Here is an 11725-nt window from a genome sequence, read left to right on the forward strand (position 1 = left end):
TAATAAAATTTATAAATTAAAGAGAAACTACATGTATTTGGTACAAAAGTAATATTCCCTTTAAATTTTAATTAAGATGTATAACAAAATTTAATTTTTTCTATTACTTTGATCTTCAATTTAAGATTTGAATTCGAAACTTTTAAAATAAAATTATAAATTAAAATAAAATTAATAATTATAATTTGAGATAATATATATTATCCTACACTAAACTAGAAGGCAATGAATTTCTTTTTCTTATTTTAATCTTCATACTCCTTTTTATTCATATATATATATATATATATATTATGTTAGGATTAAATACCTACTTTCAGAAAATGATAATAAAATAAATATGAAAAATTAACAAAATTTTTACTATCTAAGTATTTACTTGCATAAAAACAATCGACGTTAAAAAAATAATTATGTTTCACAAAACTTAATATATTCTTCAGTTACTCTAATCCACAAATAATGCATTAGTCAAATGAATTGACACACTTGTATCCCATTACCTGGCGATAACGAGCACCACATGGTTCGTATTTCCCGCACAGCAACTACCCCACATCACAACAAATAAATAATTCTCGAAACAACATAGTCAAGGCTTGACAACGTTATATCGTCACAGTGCTCGAAGTATCACAAGAAGTTATTCAATTTAGATGTCTATGGAAAGATACGTATGAAAGCTATATAAAAGAAGCAAAATGATGTATTTGACAAGATATATTAATTTTGCTTCTTTGATACATATATATATATATATATGATTTTTTATTTGGTCAAGTTTGAATTGGTTTAATCGATTAGGTTATCATGTCAAAAATTATGATAATTTATATATGATAATTAGATTATTATGTTTGATAAGTATTAAGTGATTTTACATTCTAATAATTTTGGATTATCGAGATTTGTTAAATTATCATGTTGAAAGGTAATTTAATTCTCATATAAAATATAAAAAAATTTTATGATCGAGATGAATGATATGTAAAATTAATAATAATAAATTTTATCCATTTAATACGTGAATTAAAAACTTATTGCATCTTAAAATTGTAATTATTTTATATTATATATTTTTGTAATTTCAAACTAATATTCATTATAACAAGTTTAAAATAATTTGTGTATTTTTTTTATTTTATACATAATATAAATTTTCCTCTTCTATTATTTTGAATTTAATTAGATTGGTTTTATTTTCTAATTCAAATATTTTTTTACATAATTTATATTATAAAAATAAATTTACCTATCAATAAATATATTTATTAATTTAATAATTTAATTAATTTTATTATAAAATAAATAAATATTACTAATATTTTATAAATTATTATTTTTAAACAACCTTAAAATTATTAATTTATATAATTATTATAATATGCATGATTATTATCGTATTTTTAAATAAAATAATGTTTGAGTTTTAGTAATACCAATGCAATAATATTTAACTTTTAAAAATTAATAATTGTTAATCAAACCAATAATATTGCCAGCGTCAAACGAAAAGATAAATCTTAATGCATAAGACTCTCCGAACCAATATAAAAATTTATAATACGCAATCTTATCTCTATATTTTTATAGAGAAATTATTTTCAATAGTCAAACGTGTCCCTGCGGTCACAAAAAAGCCACACACCAACTTAAGGATATCAAAAGAAAAAGAAGTTATAGTATCCCATATTAATATTGATTATTAAGAGTTAATAAATCCATGACAATGGCAAATTTGACGGCAATATACAACTACCGCGACAAAAGACTGGGATTTGGCCACAATCACTTCCTCAAAGCGGGAACTTTTCACAACGAATTTGTATGGATATGATGCCTTGCCATGACCCGCCTGGTCTTTTTCCTTCTTTTCACCACATATTATCATATCATTTTTCTTCTCGCCAACCACAAGTTTTATCATCAATTGGCTCAGTGTTTGGAAAGTCATGTGCTTTCCATTCCTTCATTATTTATTTTTTGTGTAACTAATTAATTAAATTTATGAACTTCAACTGTTAACAGTATTTTTTTTTTTAACAAAAAAATTTGTAGTTTGAGAAAAAAAATTATAAATATTAAAATTTAAATCTTAAACTTATAGAATGCTACTTTTTAAGGGTAACCAATTAAACTAAACTCTAACTTTGTTAATAGTGTAACTAGTTTAATATTATTTATTATTACTACATGAATTCAAATTAATTAGCACTTAAACGTTATAAAAATGTATTTATATTTAATTCTCAAAAATAAAGTAAAACAAGATAGAAAATTACAAATTTTGCGTTGGTGAAGAGATAATGATAAAAGAAATTAAAAGTGAAAAACAAAAACAGTGAGAAAAGATTATATATGAATTATCAAATGAAATTATATATAAAATTTAAGGTCTAAAAGGGGAAAAGATGAAAAAAAATTATGCCCATGTTGTTTTACCATAAGAAGGGGCCATGAATTGATTGAGTTGAACTATCAGATTTCATTTTTAGCAACAAAATCTCCATTACTAGGCAACATAATCCTAAGGCCATATTCTGAAATGAAGTCTCAAATAAAATTAATGTATAATTTAAGGTCTAAAAGGGGAAAAAAGAGATAAAAGATTATGCCATAGTTGTTTTATCATAAGAAGGGGTTGTTTTACCATAAGAAGGGGCCATGGTTTGATTGAGAAAATAACTGTCCTTGATAATTGAGCTATCAGATTTAATTTTTAGCTACAAAATCTTAAGGCCATATCCTCAACAATAAATTGCATGTTTTCTCTTCATCACCAAAAGTAAAGAATTATAAGAGTTGAATCAACTCCCACACCTATTTCCTCTTGCAAAACCAGAAGACCTCCTATGGAACCCTTTTCCCAAAGAAAGACTCACTTCTCTCTCCCTGTGGACTCCGATTTCAAAGCCACTGAATTCCACCCACTCTCCTCCTCACCACCTCACATGCTTGCCTTTCATCTGGCATGGCTGTCTCTTTTCTCTTGTTTCTTTTCCACCTTTTCCATCCCTCCCCTTATACCTATTATCCGCAACGATCTTAACCTCTCCGTCACTGATGTAGGCACTGCCGGTATAGCTGCTTTCATTGGCTCCATCTTCTCCCGCCTTGCAATGGGACCCGTATGTGACCTCGTTGGTCCACGTATTGCTTCCGCCACAGTCTCTCTCCTCACCGCACCAATAGTTTTAGCCACGGCTTTTGTCTCGTCACTAACTTCGTTCATTCTCATTCGGTTTCTTGTAGGGTTTTGTTTGGCTAACTTTGTTGCTAACCAGTTCTGGATGAGCTCAATGTTTTCTAGCTCTGTTGTTGGCCTTGCTAATGGAGTCGCAGCCGGATGGGCTAACATGGGAGCTGGGGTAGCTCAGTTAGTCATGCCATTGCTATATTCCCTTGTTAAATCCTTCGACGTTCCAGAAAATACTGCGTGGCGTGTCATTTTTGTTGTTCCTGCTGTTTTCCAAGCTCTAACAGCAATATTGGTCCTGGTTTACGGCCAAGACCTGCCTTGTGGGAACTATAGAGATTCCAAAAAGACTTCAAACAAGCCAAAGGATAACTTCTTAGAAATTCTCTTTCATGGCTTGTTGAACTATAGAGGGTGGATACTAGGTTTGATATATGGTTATTGTTTTGGGGTGGAGATGACAATGGATAATGTTATTGCACAGTACTTTTACTATAGATTTGGAGTGAATTTAGAGGTTGCTGGGACGATTGCAGCTTGTTTTGCTTTGACAAACTGGTTCGCAAGGCCAATGGGTGGGGTGTTGTCTGATCGGATGGCGAAGAGGTTTGGAATCAGAGGCAGGCTATGGAGTTTATGGGTGGTGCAGACGGTGGCTGGTTTGCTGTGTGTTTTGCTGGGGCGACTTAACTCTCTGGGGGGTTCCGTTGCTGTGATGTGCTTCTTCTCTGTGTTTGTTCAAGCATCTTCTGGCCTCACGTTTGGCGTTGTTCCTTTCGTTTCCAAAAGGTATGAGCTAGTAATACAATTTATTTGCTACGATGACCTTTCACAATTTAATATTTCCATGAGGACCATTACAAAATGTTCCAAAGAGATGTTTAATTATTGCTGCGAAGAAAGCTGAAAGACTGTGATACTGATGCTGCATCCCCTAATGTTGTTTTTCTCCTCCAAGAATTGCTGAAAACAACCATGCATTTTGTTTGATTGTCGCTACGTCAGCAAGCTAAGGGCAAGCAATTACATTCGCAAATTGACACACCACTGTCTTTAGAGCACCGTTCCTTTGACAAACATGTGCAAAAGGAAAAAGCATTGAGATATTATAATTCTATTGTTGCAGGTCACTGGGAGTGATATCAGGGATGACAGGAAGTGGAGGGACGCTGGGGGCTGTTGTAACACAGATGCTGTTGTTCTCAGGGGATAAATTTTCAACTCAAACAAGCATTTCTCTCATGGGCCTTATGATGATTGTTTGCACCCTTTCAGTCTCCTTAATCTACTTTCCTCAATGGGGAGGCATGTTTTGCGGTCCTTATTCCTTTGGTGAAAGTTCAGCTGATGATGATTATCGCCTGCTGGTATAAGATCTGCATATGATATTTACAAGCAAAATGAATGCTGGTTTCAGACATATCGGACCAAATATCGAAAAAAACGAGACAGATTACATGCTGGTACAAACTGGTGACAGTATCATTTGAATAGACAGGGAGAAATGTTATCCTTGCAAGAATAAGTAAATAAGCGTCCATTCAAGAACTGAAGCTACGATCAGAATGGTTGTTAGCAGGGTAACTTTAGTTTTGGCTTGCTAATGATGTAAATGAGATGATAATTGGCAAAACATTATGCAGACTACACAGTTAACCGAAACTGAATTGAAAAATATCAAATGAAAACAAGAATGTTTAATTAAACCTCAAACTATTGTTCTTCAACCAGCATTAAAAGAAATAAAGTGATAAGAGTGAGAACATACCTTAAGTATATACAGACGAAGTTTATCGAACATAAATCCAAGACATGACTGCAAAATCAAAAATTGCAGTCAAAAGCTTGTAAAGAAAATGTTTTATACATGAGCCACTTGACCAGATTACAACTTAGAAGGTGAATTCCAACGTATTTTATAAGTAGAAATAAGGACCAGAGCAATCATATTAGAGTTCTAATGCAATCGCAGGTCAATGAAAATCAAGTGCAGAAATCATCTCTAATAAGGAAGCATCCCCTGCCTTCAAGCTCCTATTTCAAGGAGGCCTACAGCCTTGGGCATCAAGCAACGCTGTAAAGTACTTGGACAGTGTAGGCTTTCCTTTCAACAAGGGACTATAGCATCATCCACTCAATTTTGAGTCATGCCCAATTTACTGGCCAGAGTTTTAATCCTATTATTCTTTATTCCCACTGGTCAATCACTAATATTAGCATCCTTGTAGTAATACCAACTCATTAAAAAATTGGAGATATGGAATGATGATGATGATTATCACACGTCTTTATCAACAGGGTTAATGTTTTGAATGGTCCCTGAACTATAATAAAATATTCAATATGATCCCTAAACTTTAAAAATCTCTAATTTGCTACCTAAATTATGAATCTGTTGGTAATTAAAAGGTTATTTGTCAGCAACGTGTTGTCATTTGAAGCTAACCACCCTAGAGGTGAGTAGCATAACTAAAAGTAATACTTTGCAGGCATGGGACTAAACCAGGCAATCCACTCACCATCCATGGCATATGTAAAACCCGGCCAACAGTAGACAGCTCCAAACACAACTGATACACCAAAAATGTTTCTGGTATTTCAACTTCCTGGACAACTCCAAAACACAACAGAAGGTTTCTCAACTATGAAAGCCAGATGTCGTCATGAGAACAAACAGCAAACCAAGTATTACAATGAAAGAAAATAGTTACCAGCCTTCAACTTTACTTAAAATGCAGCCCTAGTAAGAATGCTAATGCTATTCCATGGCAATGGCATCCTGGTACAAGCAATTTGATCATACTAATGAGTGCAAAGATGGCTACTTCCATTGCAATGGCATCAAATGATGAGTTTCAAATTCTATGAGGTGTTTTATCGACTGGATTTGACTGAGAAAACAATTACTTTTCAAGTCAAAAACATTGGCAAGGGACAATTTTTTTTATCTACACACCAGTTCAACGATTACAAATAACATAAAAACAGAGAGAAAATAATCCAGAAAACAATGAAAATTCATATAAACAAAAAAAAAAAAAGAGTATTCATAAAATCAATAATCAAGAGAAGCTGAAAGCTTAGTCAAATGGGAAACAGTCAAATTTTGCTAAAAATGAATTAAAAATGCAGAATTTACATTAAAAAAAAAAAAGGCAACTATAATAGCAAAGAAATATCTTTAAAAAAACAAAACTTGCCTCAAAAGAAAAAGTCTTGAACAGATTTTCTCTTTGTATTAAGCTTATACTCAAATTTTCTCTTCTCATTTTCTCAAAGGTCCAATTTTTCCATGAACTGCAGGAAAAGAAAAGAAAAAAAAAAGATAGGATTTTTTTTAGCAAATTTAAAAAAAAAAATGATTAAATGATTGAATTTAGCTTAACAAAACTTGCATGGTTGCCGAGACTGAGAAAAAGATTGTCTAATCGGCAGCAGAAATTTGGCTGTCCATGCCATCTTCTTCGCCGCCGCAATTTTCTCTGCTTACACGACGTCGTAGTGAGGAATTCCACATAGCCAGTCATCGTATAAACCTCGTGTCACGAATTGCTGATGTGTTAAGTTGGGATTGGTTGTTGGATTAAAAAGAGAAAGCCGTTAAAAGCATATCTGCTTTTTTCAGTTGAGAAAAAAAAAATCTCTATATTAAAGAATCTCAGGATTTAAAAAAATCAATGAAAAAAAATGATAGCCAGTGGAGTTCCAATTCACAAATTCTCAGTCCCAAAACCTTCTACTGCTGATATTCATGGCAAATTCAGTTCAAACAAGTCAAATCCATGGTAATTTCAAGCAAATCTTTCAACATTTTCATGAAATTGGGTTGTAAAAAGATGAATTGTCATTGGTTTTTGTTTATTTTCAAGGTGGGGGCAGAAATGGGATGAGATTAGATGTTGTAGAAAAAGGGTAGGAGCAAAAGCAACATCAAAGAAGAATTACTATGAGTTGCTTGGAGTTTCTGCTGATTCTAATATGCAAGAAATTAAAGAGTCTTATAGGAGGCTGCAAAAGAAGTATCACCCTGATATAGCTGGCCAACAGGTCAGTTCCTCTCAAAGTTTTTTTTTTAATAATTTTAATTGCTATATTAATACCTTATCTTACTCAAATTAGAGGTGAATGTCGGATACAAGTATATGTCAAATATAACTACATACTTATTATTTTAAGTTTTTTAATTTGTTTAAAATATGTATTTCGAGAAAAAAAAAGAGTTCGGAACAGTATAATTTAATCCTTATTATTTATTTGATCGAAACATTTTTGTTTATGAATTTATTCTTTATTTTTTTAAAAATGAAGTAGTGATTTGAAGACAGAAAAAGAGATTATAAAAGTTTGAGATTTGAACTCTAAAATATTGAATGTCGAGTTAAGCTTTAGGTTAATGTTTTGAATTTAATTGAGTACACTTAGTCCTTTGATGGATTTTCTTGATGTTTGTGCAGGGTCATGAGTATACTCTAATGCTGAATGAAGCCTATGAAGTGCTGATAAAAGATAATCTTAGGAGAGATTATGATGCTTCCATTGGTCCAATGAACGTACAATTTGGAAGGAATGTGTCGGGTTATAGCTCTTGGAAAGGGCCTTTGAGACCCCAAGCTTTATTTGTTGATGCAAACGCATGCATAGGTTCACTTTTTTTTACCCATTTTCAAGTCACATATGATATATTGCATGTTATGTTCCAAACTCCAGCCTCCATTGCCATTAAGTCTTTATCTACAAATTGGCTTTGTTGCCAGGTTGCAGAGAATGTGTGCACCATGCAAGCAACACATTTGTAATGGATGAAGCTCATGGATGTGCGCGAGTTAGAGTTCAATATGGAGACGATGATCAAAAAATCAATGTAAAGAAATCTCTGTTATGCATCATACCATCATTTTGTTTTAACTGCTAATGGGGATGGTTGGGAAAATTTTGCAGGTTTCAGTTGATTCATGCCCAGTGAACTGCATCCATTGGGTGGATAGGGAAGAGTTAGCAGTGCTTGAATTCTTGATACAACCTCAGCCAAAGGAAGGGTATGGTGTATTCGGAGGAGGTTGGGAAAGACCTGCAAATGTGTTTGTGGCAGCTAAGGCTTTCAACAAGCAGTTAAAACAGCAAGCTGAGGCTCAAGGCCGACAGAGAAATGGTATTTTATACCTTTAATGATCGCTAAGTTAATGAATTCACTATTTTCTATTGTTTAACAGAAGTGGTTCTCAACTGCTGCAGGGAGAGTGACAGTTGAAGAAGAGACCCCTGATCAAGCAGAGGCTAAGCCAACGCTGCCATGAAAATAAAGATGGAAAGATTCAGCAGAATTTGGAACTTAAAACCATTTTTGGCTCAAATATTTGGGATTGGAAGTGACAAAAATATGTGAACAAAATACAGAGATCAGCCTCTATTCTGCATATATGAATTGCATACTAGGTAAATGGAAGACTGTGTATACTGCTATAGTTCTAATATACATGAATATGGCAGATTATATATGTTTATGGTTTCTTTCTTTCAATCTGTAATATGCTTTCTTTTTGTTTTTCTAGTTTCAGAAGCTGTCGTCAATATAGCCACATGATATTAATCTAGAGTTCTTTGTAACCAATAAAAACGTTACTCATCAATGAAAAGAGAAAAGATTGAAGTTTTATTCTAACAGTGAAACTCAAATCTGTATTGCACATCAGATTTTACAAATCATATTTGGTCTAGTACCCAGAAAAGTCATATTGGCATGAATTGTAGATAGAACATCCAAGAAAAGAAGAGAAAAACCACTATGCTAGGATCTCAACTTTCACTAAAATGGGAACCTTCGCAATATTCAATCCCGAAAACTTACTTTTTGCTTCCATCCATGAGTCAATAGAGCTTGCACTTGCTTGTTCCAGCACAAGCCGCGCACTCATCTGCATCTCCCGAAACATGGCTCAAGCAATGTTTGATCCTATCATTTACAACATCCTGCAACATAGAAAAACAAAATTTACAGAAGAAGACACCTCATAATCGGGTAAAAGTAACACAAGAAGAAAGGGAAACTATTTATAACAAGGATATTCGTTAGTAGATCAAGAACAATCAAAAAACAAGACACAAGAAAAGAAAGATCAATTCACTTATTGACATTTGAGCAATAAGAAAGAAAGTTTCATAACAATCATGTACTTGATAATGACTTTCTAACTCCTTTGTTTCAAAATCTTATTACACGAGCAAACTAGAAAGTTAAGGACCATTTGGAAAATATAGCAGGAGAAAACTATACAAAACTCATATGAAGTGGATGATGACCAATGAGGAAAACAAGAGAGTTCATACCACAAGCAGCTCGTGCAGGCCAAGTGGTGCAGTTATTATATATGATACACCAGGATGCTCCTTTGCGGCATCAGCAGTTAACAATGGGATATCCTATGAAATGACATAGTATCATACAGCAAAAATGGAATTAACCAAACTTCTTCAAACACTACATTTGCTCTTTGTCAAGTCATTTGATGCAAATATAATGAGCTACCTGGTGCCAATGCCTTCCAGGGAAGAGAAAGAATGGGCTTACAATCACGCGACCCGCCCCTCGTTGAACACACAAACGAAATGCATCGCTTATCGATGGTTCTGCCAACTCCTAGTTACATTAACTAAAAATGTAAGAATTCATTGCCCCATATATAATACTATAGCATCTTAAAACGCATCAAAACGCCATGATCTGTTAATAGAATGTTGGACTCTTAGTTCAAGTGACTAAGATTCAAATCCTGAAGTACAAAAAAAGGAGTATCAAAACATTGATATCTACCTTAAAAACACATCTGCCTAATGTTGCTGAAAGCAGTGGACCAAATAAAATAGACAAGTTCAAAGCTAAAAGCTTTGTTATCAAAATTGCTTTCTAAGTTCTAACAGAACACTATCAAAATGGGAATTCCTCTAGAATTCATAGTAAAAAGTAGTAACTTTTTTTACTGAAGAAAAAGAATTTACTACAATGAAAGACAATGGTTAAAAAAATAAAATAAAAAGATTTACCATATGAGCTGGTTCGACAATTGGGTACCCCGTTTTTTCTCTAAACATGGCTACAAACTCATCTGAAACTCATTAAAAATTAAAAATAACTAACTCAAAAAGAGATAGATTTTTTAATTAATTACCTATTTAACCAGAAATTAAGTTCGTTTAAAGCTTACTTAGCATGTGATTGGATTCTCTACGGCGAGAACCATGGTCCACGATGATGACTCCATCTTTTTCACCAACCCTATTTGGGAACTGTTTGAATCCACCGTTTTCGACGCTCAAGCTTGATCTTGCTGCGAAATTTCTGCTTCTTGAAGGGTCTGTTTGATATTTTGAGAATTTGAGGGGTGCCCAGGAAGATTTTCTTGCAGTTTCAATAACTGAAGAGCTGTAGTTTGAAGGACTTAATTGAAAAAAACAATAAAAGAGCACAATTCTTGAAGAAATTTAAAAATTAATCAAAAAAGTTTTTTACCTTTTAAGGGTGAGAGTTTGAGGGATAAATGACGATTCTATCGACATCGTTGGAGCCAACTCTAAAGAGTGCAGTGACCGTTTTCAATATGAACAGGAAGAACCCATCGTCGTCGTATCGCCAGAAGGAAACTCTAGCCCAACTCTTCTACGGCCTAGCATAAACTCCAAATAAAACCAAGTCTATCAGTCGCCTAAAACTAGCACTAACATAAATACGAAGGAACATATTGATTAAACCAAATGCATTTAACATAAACACTATTTGAACATTGATGAGGTTTTCATGCTCCATATAGGTGTATTCATAATTTTCTTTTTAATCGAATTAACTGATTAATGATGGAATAGAAAAGGAGATATTTTTATTTTAGGTTCCATGATTTTTATATTTATTAAATTTGATAATTTAAAATATAATATAATAATATAATATAAAAATAATATAATTTAAAATTTTAATAATTATTATATATGAATTTAATAAAATTAAACAATATATATTTTATATTTTTATATCAATATAAATTATAATTCATAATTTTTATATAAAATATAATATAAATATACCATTTAAATATTTTACAAAACACAAATAAACGAGTCATAAGATCTAATATTTATATTTGGCTCCCACTTGTTTTTTAAGTGGGAGATGTCCAACTTGTTTCTTTTTTTTAAGTTTCAAACAGGAAAAAAAAGTCCGTACTTTTAAATAAATTTGTTTATTAGTAAAGCAAAGTAATTAAAATTACAACCACTCAATTAATTTATACAATAATTTTTAAAAAATAATATAAAATTACAATTATTTCAATTAATGATCTGAGTTAATGTAGTGAGAGAAATATTATCTGACTTGAAGAATTAAGCAATTTAAAGAATTGAGTTTGTTTAATACTAGCAATTAGCAACACAAATCCTCCAACTCACCTACAAAAATATCATTTTTTTTTTCTGGAACTATCCCTACAAATGCATCATTAAGCCAATTATGAGGACCTGAATGGATTAATGACATTATTA

The 11725-nt window shown here is 32.4% G+C and overlaps 2 protein-coding genes, 1 long non-coding RNA gene and 1 pseudogene across 4 annotated transcripts; 2 read left to right on the forward strand and 2 right to left on the reverse strand.

The window, feature by feature from the left end:
• The first annotated feature begins 2603 nt into the window (after window positions 1–2603).
• Window positions 2604–4858, forward strand: NRT2.7 (high affinity nitrate transporter 2.7). The gene is made up of 2 exons (XM_022883647.2): window positions 2604–3985; window positions 4323–4858. Exons 1-2 carry the CDS (start codon window positions 2853–2855, stop codon window positions 4567–4569), a joined length of 1380 nt encoding a protein of 459 aa, XP_022739382.1. The 5' UTR covers window positions 2604–2852; the 3' UTR covers window positions 4570–4858.
• Window positions 4859–6761: 1903 nt separating this feature from the next.
• Window positions 6762–8855, forward strand: LOC111293438 (chaperone protein dnaJ C76, chloroplastic-like; annotated as a pseudogene). Its single transcript, XR_016345907.1, has 6 exons — window positions 6762–6981; window positions 7066–7243; window positions 7651–7837; window positions 7951–8057; window positions 8135–8345; window positions 8429–8855. The product of XR_016345907.1 is annotated as a chaperone protein dnaJ C76, chloroplastic-like (transcript).
• LOC149516633 (uncharacterized) lies at window positions 8045–8584 on the reverse strand. Its single transcript, XR_016345908.1, has 2 exons — window positions 8357–8584; window positions 8045–8264 (listed from the first exon to the last, which is right to left on the reverse strand). It is a non-coding gene; the product is annotated as an uncharacterized LOC149516633 (long non-coding RNA).
• Window positions 8824–11006, reverse strand: LOC111291718 (sirohydrochlorin ferrochelatase, chloroplastic-like). Its single transcript, XM_022883644.2, has 6 exons — window positions 10701–11006; window positions 10396–10613; window positions 10235–10296; window positions 9720–9830; window positions 9521–9613; window positions 8824–9163 (listed from the first exon to the last, which is right to left on the reverse strand). The coding sequence occupies exons 1-6, from the start codon at window positions 10745–10747 to the stop codon at window positions 9062–9064; spliced, it is 633 nt and encodes a 210-aa protein (XP_022739379.2). The 5' UTR covers window positions 10748–11006; the 3' UTR covers window positions 8824–9061.
• Window positions 11007–11725: the final 719 nt, after the last annotated feature.

The sequence above is a fragment of the Durio zibethinus genome, chromosome 10, assembly GCF_047325235.1.
Source record: "Durio zibethinus cultivar Kanyao isolate XHJ-2024 chromosome 10, ASM4732523v1, whole genome shotgun sequence".
Classification (NCBI taxonomy): Eukaryota; Viridiplantae; Streptophyta; class Magnoliopsida; order Malvales; family Malvaceae; genus Durio; species Durio zibethinus.